The 22,664-nt window shown below is 45.7% G+C and overlaps 1 protein-coding gene across 4 annotated transcripts in view; it reads right to left on the reverse strand.

Moving 5' to 3' along the window:
- The window catches only part of STRIP2 (striatin interacting protein 2), a 47,168-nt gene extending 28,691 nt beyond the window's left edge, over positions 1-18,477 (reverse strand). For 3 of the 4 annotated variants that reach the window (XR_001917952.1, XM_018046936.1, XM_018046935.1), the window contains exons 1-13: positions 18,260-18,477; positions 13,284-13,353; positions 9,881-9,955; positions 8,812-8,946; positions 7,383-7,503; positions 6,350-6,418; positions 6,046-6,152; positions 5,239-5,366; positions 4,149-4,352; positions 2,685-2,920; positions 2,367-2,432; positions 1,623-1,686; positions 759-830 (exon numbers count right to left, since the gene is read on the reverse strand). Coding sequence is in view for 3 of the 4 variants with exons in the window: in XM_018046936.1 (XP_017902425.1) it covers positions 759-830; positions 1,623-1,686; positions 2,367-2,432; positions 2,685-2,920; positions 4,149-4,352; positions 5,239-5,366; positions 6,046-6,152; positions 6,350-6,418; positions 7,383-7,503; positions 8,812-8,946; positions 9,881-9,955; positions 13,284-13,353; positions 18,260-18,388 (1,476 nt within the window). In the remaining variant the exon portion in view is untranslated. Of the gene's footprint in view, positions 1-758; positions 831-1,622; positions 1,687-2,366; positions 2,433-2,684; positions 2,921-4,148; positions 4,353-5,238; positions 5,367-6,045; positions 6,153-6,349; positions 6,419-7,382; positions 7,504-8,811; positions 8,947-9,457; positions 9,727-9,880; positions 9,956-13,283; positions 13,354-18,259 lie in introns of those variants that run through there. The other variant, XM_018046937.1, reaches the window with a different exon arrangement.

Below are 22,664 nucleotides of genomic sequence, written 5' to 3' on the forward strand. Positions count from 1 at the left end.
TTCTCCCTATCTCCACAATTTCTTCTTGTTTAGTCGTTAAACCGCATCAGACTCTTTGCGACCCCATGGACTGCAGCATGCACCATAATTACTACCTTGGTCTAAAACACCATCATCTCTCATCTTGATCATTTTTAGTTTCCCAGCCTCCCTGCTTCAACTCTTTCCTCATCAAGCCTTTACAAAGTAGCCAAAGGTTTTTTAAAAAGATAAATCAGATCATGTCACTCCCATTTAAAATCTCCGAAGGCTTCCCTTTGTCATGTCAATCAACTTCAAGCTCCCTATCTTTGCTTAAATGTCCTGTGTAAAGTGGCCCCAGACCACCTCTCTGACTCCGTCTCATACAACCCTCATTCCCGTGCTCCAGCCATAACAGTCTTCATTTACTACTTCTAACATTCAGCTCGCTCTCACCTTGTTAATAAGGCTGTTCTCTCTGCTTGGAATGCTTTTGGCCTTGACGTTCTTATGGCCACCTCCTTCTTGTGCCTTAGATCTTGGTTAGCTGTCACTTCTCAGAGAAGTGACAAGCTAAAGTAGTCTACTACATGGTATGTGACTCTATTTCAATTTCCTTAACTGTATCTACCATTCTCTGAAAATCTGTTTCTTAATTACTATTGTTTTTCTCCAACTTTATTGTGAAAGTAGAGACTGTGCTTGCCTAGCGTGCAGTAAGAGTCCCACAGCAAGCATACAAGTTCTCTGACAGCACTGCAGAGACTTCCCCCTGCGCAGGCTTTCCCTGGACTCACCAAAGACATGGGGCACTTCTCCAGCTCCTCCTCATTCTTGATCTGAACATCTGCGATGGAGACGTACTTGTGCTGGGAACACAAGATGTCAACAAGCGGCTGAGGGCCTTGATCATATGTGTACCAGCCTCTTGCTTAACCTCCCCAATGACGAGGAAGTGCCCTATTTATGGGTCTGTCACCTCAAATAAACCATGCACTCTTTGAAGGCAGGAGTCTTACTCACCTTTGCATTATGAACATCAGCAAAGTTCTTTAATACAGTATTTTCATTTATTTCATATTTCCACATTGGATGGGCAGCAAATACCTTAGCATCTACCTTCAACCAAAGTGCAAGGGGAAGAAAAGATGAAGCCCAGGCCTAGGGCCACTGCTCTGAGAGCTCTGCTGCAGATGCCTGTATGTGTGTGCACGTGTGAACAGAGTGATGACGACAAGGTGAGGCTGGGCTCAAGCAGGGAATAGACTACTCTTACTCATCCTCACACACTCTCTGGATACAAAGCAGACTGCTACTTGATCCTGGACCTGCGGAAGCTACTGAGCCTCTAAGGAGTAAGAAGTGAGAGGAAAGGAAGTGATAAGTGGGAAGAGGGAGAGTAGGGTGGGAGGAGGGAAAAGCAATGAGAGAAGAAAGGAGAACTTTTTCATCCATCTAAATGTAGGACACTGGATAGGTAGGTAGAGACCTGACTTTTTTTAATCTATTTGGCCAAAACCCTTGCAGAGGAAATACAGAATAACAGGTTTAGAACATGGCTAGTGGAAGAGCCCCACCCAGGACCCAGGACCCTACTGGGGGTCATTCAATTTGTATTGATGGGTCCCTATCTCTGAAGACTGACAGCCCAACCTGCTTACCTGCTTGAGGGTCTTCACACTCTCGTGGATGGGCCTGGGTAATCCAACCAAAGTATCTGTATCCCTGTGAACACAAGATACATAAAGGTCAGAAGTACAGAGAACTACTGATACTCCTGGAGTCATGCGGACCAGGCCACTTTCACCATCTGGTCGCCTGGATCTTTCTCTGCAAGTTATCAGGTCCCTCATTGCTTTAGGACACAAAAAGAACAACGGTACAGAGAAGAGCCTCTATAACTTAGGATTTCTGTACAGTCTAGTGGGGACTCACTTTGTCTGGGAGTAGGTTCCTATTTTAAAGGGCACGTTGCCCAACAACACTTTCGACAGCAAAACAGCAGGAAGAATAGCTTCTGAGGTTTTGCAGTGACCGGTGGGGATTCACAAGGGTAGGGAAATGGGGAAAGACTGGATCTGTTCCCACCATGTTGCTTCTCCACAGAATTCTCTAGGAAAAGAGCCTGTAGGGATCATCTCATAACACTCTGATGAGGAAACTGATTCCCATAGGGAAATGACTTGATCAACATCCTATATCCTATACCTGGCTGAGAACATAAAAGTTCTAGGAAACTGGAAGGAAAAAACTAGATGGCAAGAACCCAATGCAGTCACTGGGAGCTGCCCAAGGCTCTGGGTTGTATCACCATGATTAGGCAACATCTCTCATTCCAAGCCACCCACTCCTCTGCCCCCCAAGAACCCCTCTATATAGCCAATTCTGACCATCCAGTCACTTACTGCCCCAGAGTGAATCCGATGAACTTGTTCCTACTCATCTCCAAGAAGTGCTCAATGTCCTTCTGTCTGAGAGGATGGTGGACAGACAAATCCCAGAGAAGGGAAGAATAGCAAACCTTGAGAGAGAGAACCTTACTGGGCTCCCACCCCTCCAGATGGAAAACTGGAACAGCAAGGGAAGCCAATAAAGGGAACTCCCCACCCAGGAGTTCCAACTCACAGCCCAGCTTACTGAGCCTTGAATACACAGACCACTCCACCCTCAGCCTCCAGTGACTGGAACCCCAAAGCCCAGGGTTCTGGTGTTATCAAGCCTACCTGACCTTTGGGGTCCAAGGTAGGCCCTTGGGAAAGGCCACGCGCTCAGCAGAGAGGGGTGCCTGTGAGGGTGGAGGGGGTACTAGAGGGTCCTGCTCTAGCAGGTCTAACTCTCCATCCAAAGTGCGTTCTCCATCGCTGGCAGATTCCTCTTCCTCCTCTGTGGCTGGTTCTTCAGTCTTAAAGAGATCTCTTTCGTTGTAGATGTCCAAGCTGTCCTGCTTAGTAAGGAGTTGCTGGGGGGCGAGGAGGGTGGGTAGAAGGAGAGAGGGAAGGTGTCCAGAAATCTCAGTCTGGGCATCCTTGTCTGAGACTACCCACTACCCCCAGGCTGCTGACTTCAGGGAACATGGAGTAAGAACCCACCCCTAGTGAGAACTTTTTCTTCCCATCTCAACCCTACTGTCCCCACCAGGCCCAATTCCAGGACAAGCAGCTCTCTCAAGCAACCACATCTATGGCTGGGAGACAGAGCACAGATAATCCCAAAGTCACACTTAGGTTTCAGAAAACACTGATGCTTTTTTTTTGCCTGCACTTTCCTTCCTAATTATGCTCCACTTAGGTGAACATTCAATTAATTTGCCTTCTGTGAGCATACACCAGCTGGCTGACTGAGGAAGAGGAGAACGGGAGCTTGCTGCTAGGCAGAGGGAATCAAGTTTGGAATTTTAAATCTTGTCACAGAAAGACAAAAAAGACTGGGCAGAAATAGGCCAAAAAGTTAACAGTGACTGCTTCTGGTTGTTAAGACTGTGGGTGACTTTTTTTTCCTCTCCCTTTTCACATTTTTATATTTGTTCTAAATTTTCTATAATGAGTAAGCATTATTTTGTCAAACAAAAAATAAAGGTTAAAAAAATATCACACTGCAGATAATGTAGACTAGATTACTGAGTGTGACTGTCTGGACCCGTCACCTGTAGTTGGTGACATCAGTTATATCAGGCAGGCGAGTTCTTGGGAGTATAGTCAGGTCTCAGCGCAAGTTGTACCTGTGACCTTTCTAGGGACGCAGACTATCTAGACGCCTAACCAGTCATCTTTAAATGTAAGCCTCTCATTTCACGGCCAGAGAAGAGCATGGCGGGCTCAGAGTAAAACTTCTTACTGAGAAGAAAATGACAAAGTGCCTCTACCAGGTACCTATGGCCAAGATTATACCCCAACTGTTGTTTGGCACACTAGGGAACTCCAGGCACTGAGGTCTAGGTCAATGATCCTTAGTAAGACGTGGATCTATGAAGTGATATCACAGTATGACATCTTGACAGCCAGGACTCCATCAGGGCTTGGGGACAGAAACCAAAGTATAGTCTCCAAGATTTCAGGTTGGTCACAGGGCTGGTCAGGGGTAGGACAGCAGAGTCATTTGCTGTTCCTTCCTAACATATTCAGAGCTGCTTAGAATCTCGATTTTTGGCCAGCTGGTGTCACAACACCACTGTCTGCTTTAGTCCATACCCTTCGAGAACCACGGCGGCCTCGCAGTTTGGAGGGTGGAGGTGCCAGCTGAGACTCCCCCAGGTCGAGGGTGTAGGAGGGCGGGGAGGCAGCCCGCATGCTCTTCACCACCTGGATACTGTCCTCTGCCAGTGGAGGCAGGCCCAGTTCCGCCCGCTTCTGTACTTTGAGAGCCTGCAGATGCTCAAATCCACCGAGGGTAAACTGAGATTTGAACAGGAAACGGGCAGAGAAGAGAGGAAGAAGTCAGAAGGCAAGGTCAGGGAAGTGTGGACGGAGAGAAGAGTCACAACCTCCAGTCCCCGAGACCCCCTCATTAATTAGGAAGTAATACAACAGAAGGCAAAAAGAATGTGGTGACTGGGCCCAGTCTCAGAGGTGGCCACTATCCCTTAGAGCTGAGGGGTCAGGATAAAGTACTATTTACTGACCCAGGGCTGGAAACATCCCCAGAAATTAGGAAAGGGACTACTGAAGGCCTCCACTGGGGGATAAAAACAGGAAAATGTACCCCCTTTCAAGGAATACATCTAGATACTATACACCCCTAAAGTCACTCAAGGCCTGCCCTAGGGGGTAGGTTGTTCAGCCAGTTCTGTGGGGAGGGAGCCAAAGAGGAAGAATCGGGTTGAATAATTAGTAACAAAACTGCAACCATACACTTACAAGGACTTTGTTTTATGAAAGCAAATCCTCTATCTGGACAGAGAGCAGGCACTAAACCCTCTATTTTACAGCTAGAGAAACCGAGACACAGAGCATCGCCCAAGTTTCCTCAGTATAAAGAGGTCAGATCTCCCACCTCTCAGCCAGTGTCCTTTCCACGAAACATTAGCTCTATCAGGAAGAGGTGCAATAACACCCTACCTCAAAAAGTGGCATCTCCCATCAGTCCAAAAGAAAAAGGTGACCTGCCCCGAAACAGAACCTCTGATTTCTCCAGGACAGCCCTATTGCCCGTCCACTGGCTAACAGCTGCCCTGTTATTCTGCTTAGCTCCAGCCTCCTGGAATCAGACCAGAAAAAACTGTGGTGGCAGAAGGCACTGCCTATCTGATGAGATGGGAGAGGGAGAGAATCAGCCACTCACCATGACTACTTTCCAGAGCAGAAGCAGGACCTTCTTTATGGGGAAGTGCGGAGCCAGGCCACTGCAGAACTTGGTGACCATAGAGAAAAGCAGAAGGGCAAAAGGCTCCTGATTGTGCGTGGAGAAGCCTGGGAGGTATGGAGAGAGGCAAGCAAGAAAATGAAGATGAAGCCGCTGAAACCCAGTTCCTGTAACTCTGCTTCTGGACACACTGAGGAAGGCACTCACCTCCTTGCAAAGAATTTGAGGACTTGGTTCTTAGAAGGAGGCTTAGAGAGCCTCTTTGGGGAAGACCCCCCCCAAACCAAGGGCAGGATAAGAGAGGTCATGGAGGTAAAATGTTTGGGGGTGGATGTCAAACTAGAAGTTAACAGTAATAAAGATGCTTTCTGGCTGAGGAACTCAAACATTTTGTAAGTCACAATTCACTTTCCCACATCAACAAATGTAGTTTTAAAAATCTCAAAGGCCTTCATATCTCATCCCTGACTGAGGGCAACACCAACTTATATTTTCAAGGTAAGGCACCTCATTTTTTCATGTGGGATTTGTGATGGAAGGGGAGAGGGATGACTTCCCACTTATAGGAATAAAGAAAACCAAAATACAGAGAAGATATATGAGTGGGCCTAGCTTACAGAGGGGCATTCATGCCAGGCCGTCATGCCTGCCACATAGAATCTCTGTCCTAAAAGAGGGGATGTTAATTCTTAAAAGAAGACGACGACAAAAGAAAACTTGTCTGTCCCTCTTGAGCAGATGCTATGCTTCCCGTCCGCCCTAGGCTCCTTGCGTGCCACTTCTTACTCAATTCGGTGCGGAAGGTCTCCCGGGCTGTCCTCCACCCACAGGAGTCTGTCTCTCGCTCCAGGCGGATATTTTCCACCATTAGGTACAGGACATTCAGCAGCACCCTGAGGTTACAGAAGGGTCACAAGAGGTTTCCATGGCAGTTACCAATCTGTGGTCTGAGACCTCAGGCGTGGTTTCTGTGGGGGCCCAGTCCAGCGGAATTAGGAACTTCTAGCAGTCTGGGAGCATCTGAAATCTGGGCAAAGGTTACTTATTGCTAATGATCCCCTGTTCCAATCCCCTGGGCAGCCCTACTCACCTGAGTTCTGTGCTGTCAGCAATGGAGATGGCTGGCTTCCGAAGAGCACTACTACAGGCCTGGCTGTTGCTGCCACAGGGACGAAGGAGAAAACAGGAACTCATTAGGCCTCTTTACTCCCTGTATTCCACTCTTACCACATGCACAACATGAGTACCTGCCATTCCCTGTCCATGTAGCTAAAGAAATTGGTTTAAGGTAGAGGAGCCCATAGAATTCTTCCTGCTATCTCAGCAAATCCTTATCTACAGTGAAGACAAGAAAGGGTAGGGTCTATGATATTCACTTGTCTTAAAATCCCCACCGTGTCTAGCACTGTGCTACACACAAAACAATGCTCGGTGAATAATAAACAGAATTAACACCATCTAAAACATCTGAGTGATAGGGTGAAACAATATGAAGTCTTAGTGGCTCAGTCATGTCTGACTCTTTGCGACCCAATGGACTGTAGACCACCAGACTCCTCTGTCCATGAGATTTCCCAGGCAAGAATACTGGAGTGGGTTGCCATTTCTTTTTCAGGGGATCTTCCTGACCCAAGAATCTAACCTGGGTCTCCTGCATTGTAGGTGGATTTTTTTTTTTTAACTGTCTGAGCCATCAGGGAGTCAACATGAGGGGGTCACTAGAGTGGGAGCAGTAGATAAGGCCACCTTTGAAGCTACAACCATGGGAGAAAGAACTGGGTACAGCCATGGGAACTGGTCCCATCCCTCTGTGTCATGTTCTCAGGGAGAACAGTTTTCTTCATGGATTCCAGAGGGAGGTTGAGCTGAGGTGTCTGAATGAAAAAGCAACACAGGACAGGCCCCTGAAGCCCAGCGCCGAAGCTGTACATGGGGTAGAAGCTGCTGCTGAGCCCAACCTCAGGGAGGAGGACAGACTATCAGAGGGCAGGGCTGGTGGAGGGGAACTGTCAGTGGGCTCTGGACTGAAATGTGAAAAAAGGCTCTACAGTGAGGGAACCAGCTGAGGACATGAGGCAACCTTCAAGGAAGGGGGTGGCCAGCCCTCCCCGAAGGCTTCTCACTCGATTTCCATGTGGAGTAGCTCCAGGAAGGCTGAGAAGGTCCCCATCTGATAGAGCAGGAAGCAGTTGTACCTGGACCAGTGGAGCACATCGACCTCTGAGTCACATTCCCCAAAAGTGCCTAAAGGACCAGACAGGGCCACAGAGGTTGAGGGGGAGGGGGTTATCCTGGTTCTTTCCACCTTGCCCCATGATCTTAAGACTATCTTCTATCACTCTACCCAACAACTAGGTGGACAAAGGTAGGGCAGGAGCTGCCCAGAACTTCCCAGAATGAGGCAGGTGAGAGGAGAAGCAGTCTGCAGGGTGAGGTCCAATGTACTCATAGGTGGGCAGTCTTAAGTGAGTTCCATGAGAAGGAAGTCCAGAGACAAGGATTCAAGTGCAAGTAGTTTATTTGGGAGTTGATCCCAGGAGTTATCAGTAGAGAAGTGGGGAAGTGACATAGGGAAGAGAAGGCAGCCAAGGACTCAATTCCAAGTGAGGAGAAGCTCTGGAGAACAGTATAAAACAAACAACTTGGAATCATCCCACCCAAGAGGGCTGAGGCAGTTCACCCACTAACTCCTGGCAGGTGCTGAGGAATGCACTGTATAAGGGGAGCACATGAGTCCCCCAGTACTTCTGTGGGCTGCATAGAAAACCCTCAGGCAAAAAGATGAAGGGACTGGCAGCTGGAACTTGGCCAAGGCACCAGACCCAAGAGACAGGGCTGGGCACTGCCTTGTTTGCTACAGTTTTTCCTTCACCAGATACCTTTCTTTCCTCTCCATTTATGATTTTTTTTAGTTTTTTTTTTTTTAAGCTTCTAACTAATTGGTTCTGCCAACAGCCCTGTTATTTATGATCTCAGGGCTTTCTTTTACTACTTCAGCTAAGCTATTTCATTTCTCTTTCCAGCACCTGGCTCACAGGTGCCTTCTGGGACGCTTTCATCAGTTAATCTCACCGAGCTCTGATCATCTCAGTGACAAATCACTCACAGCATCCTCTCCTGATGTTGTGTTGGCTTGGACCATGTAAACGCCAGTGAGAAACAATGTAAATTGGTGGCATCCCCCCTTGCATCCCCTGTCAGAGCCAGGCCACACCTGGAGAAAGAAAGCTCAGCTAGTGGTGGTACACTGTCAGCTCTGGCCACAGTGACCCTCTCTATAAACAATTATAGCCCAGGTTAAGGAAAAAAAGAACCCTGTAAGAAATCCTGGCACTCCTGGAAAGATAAAGGTTGATTCCAAGGGATCCAGAGCAGGATCTACCACTATCTCCCTTTCACGTAAGTACAAGGCTACTCCTAGTACACGACACGATTGTCCTTGAAAGGCAGGGACCTGGCTTTCCCAGCATGACTTGTGCCATCCTAGCTCTGATAACACCATCTCTCTCCCCAGTCTCGACCCCTCTCAAGTTGGCAAAGGTGGCTGCTCACCTTGGGCCAGGTAGAGAACAGCTCGGGCCACCTTCAGTCTCCGTTCCCTACTGACCACCTCCAGCCGGTCTAGGAGTCCCATCACATAGGCCTTCTGGGCATCTTCCTCCAACTCCAGCCACTCCTCACCCTGCACTGGGGACAGGAGGACATAGAGATGCAGTGTCAGCTGTTGCCTCCCCTTCTTGGAAAGGCTTCTGAGAATGTATGCACCTCTGATGCCAGCCCCCACCAACAAATTCTTCTCTTCAAAAGCTTTACTGAGCTGACAAAGAATAAGGAATGGGAAAAGTAAGAAACCAAATGTTCTTGCCTGAACCCACTCTATAGCCTCATCTTCCTCCACACCCCCTCTATCTTTCTGTCTTTCCTCAGGGACTTCCCTCTGTCTCCCTACATATCCAATTCCTATACATCGTTACAAGTTCAGTACAAAATCACCTCTTTTCCACTAAGGCTCCAGCCAGAAGCTTTGCCCATGATACTTTTTACTTCTCTAATGACACTACTCATTTTCCTCTTGGCCTCAGCTAGTTTCATGATGTACACATTTCCCCTCGGCTATCTAACTATAATCTCTTTGAAGATACTGTAAATTTACCTCTACCCTTGCCTCCTGCATCTCTGGCACAAATTGGATACTCACCACACATGTGCTGAGCTGAACACTGAATTGACACTGACCAAGTAAGGAAATGGAGGTCTGAGTGGGTCACAGTGTGGGCACTGAAATTGTTACTCCTGATGGTATCGGGAGTGAGGCAGAGTGGAGATGGGTTGAACACTAAGGTCAAAGGCCAGGCCGGGCACAGGGTTACTAGGTAACAGGACTGCAGTCCAGCAACATCTCCTCACTCCTTTGACATCAGGAAAGGCCCCAGATCAGGCTTCTCTTGCTTCCACTCTGTGACTTCTCTACTTGATACAGAAAACCCATATGCAAGAAGGAATAGAGAAATTACGTGGCTGTGGAGAGGAGGAAGGATCATACTTTATTTTAGGCTTTTTCTAGATCAGCCTGGGATATCACAGAAAAAGCAGATCTCAATGAATAAGGATCTGGGATCACCTTGGGTCTTGAAATCCTCTTCAAAGCACCTCCTGTTAGTGGTAAATTCTGGGTTTTCGGTGTAGCTGTACAATTCTGTGGCAGGAAAGAGAGGACAGAATCATAAACATTTAGCAGATCTTCACAGAAGGGGCCTGGGATGGAGACAGTGGCATGAAAGAGCTAAAGCTTCCAACACGTTCCTGTGTCCAATTCAATCCAGAGCCAACTTCCTCCTTTTCGGAGGTTAAAAATAGCCACTTGTGTCCCTGGGTGATTAAAGCATCAAACCTGTCCTCCTCCTGCCAGCTGGCTGCTACGGCAGAGAAGGCAGCCTTCGACATTTGTTGAGGGCCAGGAGGAGGGCTGGGACAGAGAAGGTTTAATGTCATCATTCCTGTTTCTTAGGGCTGCATCCTTTTCTGCTTGTCAAGCTAGACTGGAACTATCTTGTCTCTAGCAAAAAAGCGGACAATACAACTCCTGAAATTTAGACGCCAGATCCTTGTGCCATTCAAGGAGCCAGGGTGTAGGGCTGGAGAGGATGTAAATATTAGAGGGCTCTTTGGGGTTGGAGCCAGTTCATTCTCTCCCTGTGGAGTTTCCTCGAAAGGTATAGAAGTTTACATTCCCGCCCACGGCCACCTGGGCAGAAACAGCATCAAACCATGTACAAGCAGCTTTGTCAAAGGGCCGCCTGTGCCCAGGAAAATCTAGTGAAAATCTTTGCTGGCAATAGCCTCTCAATACAAAATACAGAGAGCTTTTGAGAAAAAAAAAAAACACCCTTTCACACCTGTACATGCTCACATCAGAATACTTCATCAGTACTCTTGTCTTACAGAGGATGAAGAAGTAGTCATTAGGTCAAGAGATGCTTCCTCAAAACTGTTCCCTAAGATCCTGGCTGGAAATTTAACTAGGTCACAGATAATTCACAAAGCAAGAGACATTCACTTATGTTCCAGCCGGCTGTCTTACTGGTCAAGAAATACCTTGTCTGGGAGCCAGGGCTTTTGCATTCTGAGTTCCAGAGTCCTAGAGTGACCAGAAGCAAATCTCAGCTCTGATTGTGAAATTCTTCAGTCATTAGTGAGTAATGTAGATTTATATTTTTTAAGAGTAGGGCACAAACCAACTCAAAAAAGGGAGAAAGGCTCTTAGGTGCTGACCTTTGCTTTTGTCTTATTTTTAAATTTTAGATCATGAACTTTCATACTCTACAGGTAAATATAGAATGCATAAAAGACACTGTGTTTATCTCTTCAGATTAAACAAGTGTTAAAACTTGTCATATCTGTTTCAGACATCTAAAGCCCCTTCTTCTGCCCTGGTCTATTTCCCTCTCTAGAGATAACCACTATGATGAAACTCGTGTGTATGCTTCACATGCCTATTTTTATACTTTTAGTATATGTGTACATGCCTGTCAACCACACATGATATTATTCTTTTTTAAAAGCTTTTATCCAAGTGGTATCATATTGTATGAATTATTTTTACTTAGGAGTGTTTTTATTTTTCCTTAGGAGCATTTTTTATTAAGTTTTTCAAGATTTTACATGAAAAGCAGTGTGATGAACAGATCCATTCATTTAACTGACACAGTTCTCAATCAAGTGTGCAAGCAGATGTCTAGAAACATCTTTAGATTTGTGTGTTTAAGCAGTTTTCCCCCCCCTTGTTTCTAGTTGTTTACTCTTATAACAATGCTTTAAGTTAGAGGATAATTACTTTACAATATTGTGATGGTTTTTGCCATATATCAATATGAATCAGCATTAGGTATTTAAGCAGTTTTCTGGATGCATGTATAAATTATTTTGTCACTGTTTCTTCTATCCCTCAACATATTTCTAATATTTATTGACACTGAAGCATACTAATACAGATCAATTATTTTAATGACTATACAGTAGCTGATATATTGATATACTACAGTTTATCTATTCCCCTAAGTTGTTTTCAGTTGTTCCCAATGATGACAATAAACATCTTTGTAAGTGTTTTCTTGGGCTCAAGAGTTTCTTTTACAGTGTACCAGAGTTGTTGGGTCATAATATGTATGAATTCAACTTTGCTAGATATGACCAAAATTGCTTTCCAATTTTATACTCTGTTCCTGCATGCCAAGCAATGTATAAAATGTATAAAAAGTACTCACTTCTCTGCACCCTTACCATCCCCAGACTTTTAAATTTTGCATCTGATTTTTTTTTTTTTTTCTGTGCCAAGTCTTAGTTGTGGCATGTGGGATCTAATTCCCTGATCAGGGAGTAAACCTGGGTCCCCTGCATTGGGAACTCACAGCCTTAGTCACTGGACCAGCAGGGAATCACAAGGGAAGTCCCTGATGATTGCTGAATAATACCTCATCATTTTGCTTCTCCCTATTTCCTAACATAATTAATTGAATATCTTTTCATATATTTATTGACATATGGTCTTCTATTCTGTGAATTCATATTCATATTCTTTGACCATTTATCTATTGTCTCTATTGGATTTCTCTGTGTATTCATATCCTGGATTCTAATCCTTTGATGTTGTTGGTTATTAAACTTAGCTCTCTATTTCTGTCACTCATCACAAAATTTGTTCCCTATTCTTATTCACAAGAACTTTTTGTAAGTGTCTCTTTTCTCTGAAAAAACATGTCTTAAAGTGTCACTTCCACATGACAGAATATTTAACATTTACACCATTTCTACCCAAAGCTTGTTTATTAATAACTGGCATGTATAGCACGTGTAACATGGAGGCCCTTACTGCAGGGAGATCATGTTTAGCTTAAGCTAAAAATCCAGGCAGAGAGAAGCAGCCCAGCATTGAAAGAAGAATGTGATCACTTAACTCCAGCTCAGAAACATTGAAACAGAACTCCACTGTGATGGATACAGGTGATATGTCCAGCCTTGCTCAGCTGGACAGTTGTCTATAGAGATTTTCTTTAGACATTGCTGAGACCTTAGTAAGAGGCAGGTATTAGAGGAAGGGGGCGAGATGGAGGTAGAAAGGGACAAAGAGATGGAATGGGAAAGAAATGGAGAGGGTGGCAGAAAGAAGGGGGCACACAAAGATGGGGTGAACACAGGAAGACAAAGAAAGGAGCAATGTGGAGACAGTGGAGAGAAAACAGATTTGAAAGTGCACCCAAAGAAAATAAAGAAGGGTGAGCAGAAAAGAGTGATAGAATGAAGACTGGAGGATACCATACACAGCCAAGAAGCATTCACAGGAAGAAATGTGAAAGCAAACAAAGAGAGATTTACCACTGGAGGCTGGAGAGAAATGGGAATGTGGAGAACAGACTTTGTTCCACAGTCACTTGCTGAGAACAGACAAGCTGCCAGGGGACGTCACAGGCATCTTTGCTCTCCTCCTGGCCACCCCTCCACTCTATAGAGACCCATCTACCTCCTACCTGACAACTCTGCTGCGTGCCCATCTGCGTCTCCATACTCAAATTCCAGGGTGGGGCAGTCCACAGAGCCCTGTAATGGAGAAATCTTTGCGGTAACTTGGGAAAAGGGTTGACCAAAAGGAGCTTATACCCTCATTTCATCTTCTTCCTCTCTTGGAGGTCAAGGTTAGATCAAGAAGACAACTAGAAGAGTTCCATCTGGGCCTTTCAGCCAGGAAATACCACCCCCCCCCCCCCACCTCAAGCCAAAGCTAGAAGCTCAGTGCAGGGTTGGGCTGAAGATTCCTATACAGAATCAGAAACTCTGGGCAAAGGCCCAGGATCATGAACAAATATGAAAGCTACAATCTGTGCTGTATCTGATCTACATAAACAGAACTGAAGAACATCTAGCTGATCTCTAGAAAGACAAGACAGATGAAAACCAAAGAGGTAAACTGGATTCTGACTTCAGCTCTCTGTCATTAGCCCATTGTATGGTTTTGAGATCATTCTATGGATCACAGTTCCTCATCTATAAAAAGAGGTACTTCAGCTCCAATATTCTGCAGTTTTAGGATTCTCAAATAAGGTAGCATTTCTACTTCAAACTGTACTAAAGGCTAGATTGCCTATGACGTATGTATAAATCTATAATCCCATTTAAAAAGTATTTTTAATATAATCCTCCCTCCTAATCTCTTTAAACATTTCAGGGTATTGCCTACCAATATATTAACAAACATGAATTTTTAAAATGTTGAATTTCACCTCTTGTCACATACTCTGTTATACATCATGTGATTTTGAACAAGTTACTTAAGCTCTTTGTGCCTCAGTGCGGTATAAAAGATATCCTTGATCTTTGCCCCCTCACCCTACTCCCTGGTACAGAGCTCCTAAGACCTTTGGAATATTCTGAGTGATGGGAGTGTCTATTATTCACCCATGTCAACCATACTTGAGTTTATACTAACGAGGTGACTCGCAGTGAGAGTTTCAAAAAAGGGGCTCCAAAGAGGGGAAAACACTGGAGACTGAGTTTCATCAAGTGGCCAATGGCTTAACTAACCAGGGCTAGGTAACCAAACTCCATATAAAAACCCTGAAACAATGTGGTTTGGGCACACCAGTGTGCTAGGAGGGTAATGCACCAGAGAGGGCATGGAAATTCCGTACCACTCCACCACACCTTGTCCTATGCCTCTCTTCATTACGTTGTTCCTGAGTTGTACCCTTTATAATACAATTGGAGGCATAAACACAGCACTTTTCTGAGTTCTGTGAGCTGCTTTAGCAACCCAAGAGGGACAGTCACGGTGACCCCTGAATTTGTAGTTGGCCAAGCAGAAGTGCAGGTAGTTTGGGGATCCCACAGTGGCCAGCATCTGACCCTTAACTTGTGGGCTCTGTGCTAACTACAGGTACTGTCAGAACTGAATTGGTATCAGGCAACTGTTGGAAAATGACATTCAGTTTTCTCATCTGTAAAACAAGGATAATTCATAGTGTCATTGTAAGAACTAAAATGAATTAATACAGGAAAAGCATTTAGCACACCAGCCAGCACTTGGTAGCACTATATAGATGGTTACTCTACTTAGAATTTTACTTATTCTGCTTACAATTTTAATATTATAAAGGCATTTTTCTCATATTATTATAATTTTCCCTTTAAACAGCAAAGTGAGGAGTTCCCTGATAGCCTAGTGGTTAGGATTCAGCACTTTCATTGTCATCATCCAGGTTCAATTCCTGGTCAGGGAACTGAGATCCTGCAAGCCACATGGCATGGCTAAAAATAAAAAAGAATTAAAAATAAATAATAAGCAGTTAAGTGCACAAATGTCTACTGGCTTAATCAATTCTCTATTGTTGAACATTTGTTTTTATTTTTTCTTTACATGTGGCTGTAATACATGTATACATTTTTTCATATTTATGATCTTCTCTAAGGATAGATTCTTATAAAGGGAATTAATGCATCACACCGTCTTAATATTTATATGGTTCTTTGTACATGTCAAGTTGTTTTCCAAAACCGCTTTGTCAACTCACACTTCCAACAAGGTGATTTGTGTTTAAATCTACTATAGCAAAGAGTTCCAAACTTCTGTATTATAGAGACCAGTAAGAAAAAAAATGGTAGACAGTGGGGAATGACATAAGATTTTGATGTTTTATTTTGCTAAGCAGAAACTTTAAAAAATCTCTTAAAATACACATATGTATTTTTTTAAAAACTGTTTAATACCCCTCAAATGCAAAGGTCAAAATATCAGCATGAGTCATTAAAAGCAGTGTTTTTCAAGCTTTTTTGACTGTAAGTCAAAGCATAAGTAAATTTTACATCATGTCTCAACACACACAAAACTGGAACAAAAGATTAACAAAATATTTACCACTACTATATGTGATACATTACTATTTCCTATTTATCTATTTCCTAAAAAAAAAATTGGTCTCAACTCACAGGTTACTCCCTACAGTTTGGAAAAAACATCATTTTAAATTACACACATCTTTAAATTTAATGTATTGAATTACATTTTATGGAAAACTTACTTCAGTGTCTTGAATTTTCCTCATTTTGCTACAAATCAGTTAAACTTTGTCAAGGTCTTTGGGACCCAATTAAACCAAGGAATCTGGTTGTAAAAGGCCTGAAGTGAATCCTTTGGTTAGGTTAAGAATCTTTTTATGAAGCAAACAATCATTCTCTAGCTTCCTTTTAAGGTTAGGATATCTATACACTAAGCCACTGGGAAAGGGTAGGTCAACGGTGCGCCTATAAACACAGTGATGTACGAGGCTCTCTTGTGCCAACAGTAATTCTCTTCAGGTAATTCTTAAAGCTCTAGAGAGGAAAGAAAATCATCTCCCCCAAAACTGTCTTCCACAGATATGCGAAAGGAGGGAAGGAAGGAGAAGCAGATGGTCATCTTTCTGAGAGTCAAGCAGAGTGTGGTACCCAGGTTTTGTAGCGACAGGGGATATACTGACAGATAAGTGCGGCTCTCCTGCTACAGCGAGAGGTGAAGGAAAGCTCATATTTCCAGCCAGCCTTTGGGCAGGCAATGAGCTAGGAGGGAGAGCATCACTACAGTTATTGACCGCCACATGAAAAGTGCACCTGCAGACAATCAGGAGGCAAACGGCGGTGCAGGTGGAAAGCTGACGCTCTGGAAACGGAACTCCCCGGCAAAAGTACCATCAGAGCCTTTTCCAGAAGGAAGACTTGATCAGTAGGGGAGGGCCTCCTGGTTCAAGAGGAGTTTTAATTCACCATAGAACACATCATTCTGAAATTGTTTTACTCACTCCCAAATTGTCTGTCTCTCTACCTCCACAAGAAATGTTAGCTCCAAAGGGCAAAAACTTTGTCTTGTATACTGCTGTACCCCTAGCACCTAAAATGGTGTTGAGCATATAGAGAGGAGGACTCAATAATTGTTGAATAAAAGACTCACCTCCCCATGCCTCATCTCACCTCCAAAAAGCCATTTGAACAAGAACAACGTCTCTGTAGGGGAAGGAGGCACAGGGTGCCCTAAAGACCACATTCATACTGAGGCAGGGAGGGAGATGACACGATGCATAAAACCTTGATCTAGTATGGCAGGATGGCTGAGCTCTGCCTCTGAAAGGTGGTGTCACTTCAGGCCAGTCTTTCTACCAATTCCACTTCTCTCTCCTAAAAAATGGATGCTTGTCAGTATCGAAATAGAAAGCATTTGTGAAATCCCGTTGGAACTGAAATATAATTCAAATGGTAAACCGTGGACTGGGATGCCTAAGACCTGGCTTCTAGTACCAGTTTTGTCCCTTGATGATGAAAACAGCACTAAGGGCTACTATGTGCTAACCCACTACATGCACTGTGCCTGCACTAATTAAACATTTCACATCAATTTATCTCATTTTGACTTTATCACAACCTTCTGAGGTAGGTAGTATTAACCTCATTTTACAGACGAGGAAACTGGAGCTCAGAGGTTGGCAAATTGACAGAAGTCAAATGGAGAGTAGATGGCAGGGCTGGGATTCAAAACCTCAAAAACCTGGTCTGACTGACCCCAAAGCCTGGTACTCCTGGCCACTGTGCCGGATGTATGATCTTGGGCAAGCTACTACTGTCTCCCACTTCTGTAAAAGCAGGGCTGAAACCAGGTGATCTCTACAGACCCTTTCACGTCTGACATCTCGCGGTCTGTTCTGATTCCCGGCTCAGATCCAGTTCTACTCTTGGCTACTTGATGGAAACTGGCTGGATGAAGGGGGTTGGAGAGGTGATGTTAATTCACTCCTTTCATCCTCCTAGTTAGCATTTAAGAACAGAGAACATTTACACTCCTATCTGTGGGTCTGTATCCTGGGGTAGGTCCACCCACTCGCTCTGGAACTGGCCCGCCTGACTCCTGTCTCATTATAACCCTTACGGGGGAGGGGTCCTGATCCCATGGAAAGCGCTCCCTCCAGGGCCAGCCAGCACACGGGGGTAACGGGAAGGGCCGAAGTCCCACGGCTCCTCTGATCGGCGCGGGGAGCCTCGGAGTGGGACGCCGGCCCCTCTTCACTGCGGAGGGGATCGGGCCTCCCACCCCTCAGGCCAGTCCCTTCACCACTCCGCGCCTGCTTCCTCCGCTATAAACCAGCCTGACGAATTCCCACTTCAGGGGGCTACAGCGATGAAGCGAGATAAATATCTGAAAGTATCTGGGACACTGGATATCACGCTCGATCTTCGCGCCCCCAAAGGGGAGGCTAGAGGGCCGGGAAGCCCCCGACCCGCAGCAGGAGACGGACGGAGAGGGTCAGGGGCTGCAAAGCCATGAGTTCAGGCTGCGGTTGGCCCCGCAGGTGCCTGCTTTGAGGAGCGGCTCAGGGCGCGTCGGGGGCTCCGGACGGCGGAGGGGGACGCGGCCGAAGCACCTCAGCCACCGCTTCCCGCCCCGGGTGTCTCCCGGCCCTAACTGAAAGCCCTCCGGGCTCCTCACCTCCGACTCCCGCCGTTGGCTTCTGAATGCTTCCCGGCCCTTAGGCGCCGCCGGCTTCCCTTTCCCGCCGCCGTTGCCGTTGCCATTGGTTGGCGGGCTCCCAGCCCCGGGCGCCGAGGGGTCCTCCATGCCGCTCCAGTCAGCAGTCCCTCTTTGCCTCCCTGCGCTCTCTGCCCCGGGCGACCCCGCCGCCGCCGCGCGCTGGCAGCCCGGCCCCGCCTCCCCCACAACGATTGGCTGCGACCGTCATCCGCAGCCCCGCCCCACAGCGCGATTGGCTGTTACACCTCGCCGAGCGGGACTTGGAGGTGGTGGGGGGCTCATTCAAGGGATTTTTCTCCCCCTCACCTTTTTTCCTCAGTCCTGCGGCGTTACTGGTAAGCCTGACACTCCTGTGTCTGTTCCCAGCTCCACCTCCCAAATCCTGGGCCTTGAGTTTTAGCAGGTTAGCTCTACTTTTCACTTGGTGTCCCTCAGCCCCCACCCACTCCCAATTAGGTATCTTTTCGGGGAGCTGTAGTCTCCGCCTCCTGCTCCACTGCAGTGTCAGTTTCCCCAGTATGATAGACCTCTGCCCCCCTAAATCCTGGCTCCTGAATACGTCCCAAATCCCGCTTCAGTCTAAGGGGAGGGATGGCACCAATGGCTGGTCAAGGATACTGCAGGAAACCAGGGACTCTCTCTCAGGCAAACTCATTCCACTTGGAGTGAGGGCTTGACTGGAAGATTGGGGGTTGAGGGATGGGGTTGGGCGTTTTCACTTTACTGAAATTTCTGGTGCCTTACCGAGTTGTTCCGGGCCATCTGCCTTTCTCAGCTGAAGGCGAGTATCTTCCTCCGGGTGTGAGCTAGGGAGTAAATGTTGATTGGAGAGCAAGCCCCTACCCTAACCTGTTCCCCAGTCCTTTCCTTCATTCTAGGATCCTTCTAAGGGCTGTTACCTGGGGCAGATGAGGCTGTGCGGTTTGCCCACTTTAGAATTTACCTAAAAAGCATCTAATTGTAAATATGTATGCAGTCTGGGATGGTGATAGAAGCCCCAAATGAGCAGCCAGAGGGGAATAGGTGGAACTGGGGGAGGGGGGTTGTTGAACTGCCACTATGTTCCGGACATCGCACTTGACTCTTTGCAGATCTATCATATCTCTCTGACAGGTTTTCATTAATCCAATACTACTGATAAAGAAACAAGGACTCTCAGAGACTTAATTACTCCTTGCTTGCAGCTCGCAAGCTCAGCTGCGAACTGAGCTTGTAAAGAATCCACCTGCAATGCAGGAGACCCTGGTTCGATCCCTGGGTAAGGAAGATCCCGTGGAGAAGGGATAGGCTACCCACTCCAGTATTCTCAGGCTTCCCTGGTGGCTCAGATGGTAAAGGATCCACCTGCAATGCAGGAGACCTGGGTTTGATTCTTGGGTTGGGAAGATGCCCTGGAGGAGGGCATGGCAGCCCACTCCAGTATTCTTGCCTGGAGAATCCCCATGGACACAGGAGCCTGGTGGGCTATAGTCCATGGGGTCACGAGTTGGACACGACTGAGAGACTAGCACAATGCAGTTCCCAAGGTATCATATTCTATCTTGTTTCAGTGTCTCTCACTGGCAGAAACTCTGCTCTTCTCTTGGCTAACTTTTTCCTTTAAAATTCTATTTAGTCATCACCTCCTCTTCCAGAGAGTCTATCTTTTAACCCTCAACCCACTCAGGCTGTGCTAGTGTCAGTCAAGTCTGGCTGGATCCACAATCCTCATATTTTCTACTATATCCCCAAAGTAAGGGGCCAAAAGGAATTATCCCCCTTCTTCGATCATTTCTCTTCTTCACACTTTCTTCTGCTAATTAGTAAGTGACAGATCCAGGCAGAGTTGAGAGAGAGCACTCCTTGGAGCTTTCTGAGTTCCTTTCTCTCCCTGGTCTCCAATATCTCTTTACTCTTCCCACTCATAATTTTCCTTTCCTCTCCCCACCTCCCACCCACCTCAACCTGGATATAAGCTCTTTGAGAGTAGCTTTTGTTCATCCATGTTTGCTTGTTTCTGTGTTTAACACAGGCTTTCCTCTGTACTATCGACTGAACAATGTCTTGTGGGGGGCTGTCCTGTGTGTTGTAGAATGCTTAGCACAATCCCTGGCCTCTCTTCACAAGATGCCAGCAGAATCCTCCCCCTACTTGTGACAACCAAAAATGTCTCCAGATACTGCAAGATGTCCCCTAAGGGGCAAAATCTGTGGTTGAGACCCACTGGTTTAAACAGAATTGAATTGATATGAATTTCCAAGAAAGTCTCTGGCTCAAGGCCTAAACTACTTGATTTTGGAATTTTTTTTTCCAGGGTAAAATTTTGTTAAGCTCTTAAAGATTCATACTCTGCTTTAAAATTCACAACCCACGCCTAGCTCATCACTGCTTCAGTGTGGTAGGCCTGCCACAGCACAGCCCATTGGGGCTTCTTAATGAAAGAATGAATTTTTCTACCTTCCCTCTTCCCTGTACCTCTCCTCCTAAGCAGTCAGAGCTCTAGGATTGATAAGCCCAGAACTTCATATTCTTTTGAGTCTAGTCAATCAGCAGGATCCCCAACAGTGATGGCAGACAGGAGTGGCCCCTTTGGAGTCTTTGTTCCTTTTCCAACCTATCTTGAGGGCGAAGGGAGCAGAGTCATCTTCAACTGGGAGTAGAATTGAGGACAGCAGTCAGGTCCCCTCTGGCCTCTCTGTAAAGCCATTTGCTGAGCCTAGAGCTCCATCTGGCTTCACTTTGGGAGATGGGGTTTTAAAAAGTGGTGCTATGGAGATTACAAAGAATCAACATGGGGAGAGACCTCACTCCAGTATCTTTTCCACACTGCAGTCGAATGGGAGACAGTGAAGATCAGACATCTATCTGATCATTAGAGGTCCAGACTTTTAGAGCTTATTATAAGGAGGAAGATATCTGGAAACAACTACTGGAAGAAGTAACAAGGAACCACAGATTAACTTAAAACTGAAACTGTAGGCCATGGAATTGGCACACACTCTATTTCTTTTAGCTTATTTGTCAACAAAAGAGTGGTAGCCATCAACATCACTGATCACAGAGGTGCCCATAAATATACCTTGGAGCTAATTAGGGGCTGGTGTATATCTTGCAGAGATGGCTCCTGTGCTAAGTTATTTTTAAAACTACATTACCACTTTCCCTGTCCCAAAACTGAGGTATTGTGAGGCTGCTGGCGGAGGGCTAGAAAGAGGTATAAACAGGTATAGTTACAAGGACCAAACATGCCCATTTCCCCCATAAGCACTCCACTTTAATCCAGAGGTCAGATTTGTGATTAAATAGATAACACTCAGTACTGAAAAAGCTTAAAAATAAGATTGCAGGAAATCTTAAAATACCTAGCTTTGAAGATACTGGGCAGTCAGGATAAAATAGTAGGAAAAGGATAGAATACCCTCCTTGCTCCATCAAGAACACATGTGGCTGTAATGCAATTGAGGCTGTAGGGCCCTAGACTGAGATAAGGAATTGGTATTTATACCAACTAAGTGTCTGAGTGTCTGCTGGGTCTTTAAGCAGTATCTTAAAAATGAAATCAGGTCATTAACAGGAAAAAAGACACAGATGTGTATAACGGACTTTTGGACTCAGAGCGGGGGGGGATGATTTGGGAGAATGGGAATTCTAACATGTATACGGTCATGTAAGAATTGAATCGCCAGTCCATGTCTGACGTAGGGTGCAGCATGCTTGGGGCTGATGCATGGGGATGACCCAGAGAGATGTTGTGGGGAGGGAGGTGGGAGGGGGGTTCATGTTTGGGAATGCATGTAAGAATTAAAGATTTTAAAATTTAAAAAATAATTAAAAAAAAGAAATCAGGTCATTAAATCTTTAGGAGATAAACATTATCCATTTGACAGACAAGAAAACTGAGGCTCTGAGTGGTCAAATAAATTGGCTGAGTCACACAACTTGTAAATGGTAGAGTTGGTCAAGTCAGCCTGACCCCAAGCTCTTTCCACATACTACAAGATAGAGAAACTGCACTGCAGTGGGTAGCCTAAAAGGACCCTGTGAACCTGAAACTAAGACCGAGGCACTCAAGTTTCCATCTTTCACAAAAGAGTCAAACCTTGCTGTAGCGAAGCAAACCCTATAGCTGGCTCACAGGTTCCATTGCTAGCTGCTGCATCTGCTTTGAGAAAGGGCCAGCTTTGAGCCATTACCAATTACCTTACTACTACATCTAGCCAAGGAGAAGAAAGGAATGTGGCAGAGAATTGTCTCTAAGGCAGGTTTTACCTGACTAAATCATAACAAGGGGATGAATCCAACTGCTTGTTCTTTCTCAACTCCCAGTAGAGTAGCAAGATGGTTTATCCAGCCCCTTGGCCCTTAGTTTAGATACAGAGGTCAC

Source organism: Capra hircus, chromosome 4 (genome assembly GCF_001704415.2).
Source record: "Capra hircus breed San Clemente chromosome 4, ASM170441v1, whole genome shotgun sequence".
In the NCBI taxonomy this organism is placed as follows: domain Eukaryota; kingdom Metazoa; phylum Chordata; class Mammalia; order Artiodactyla; family Bovidae; genus Capra; species Capra hircus.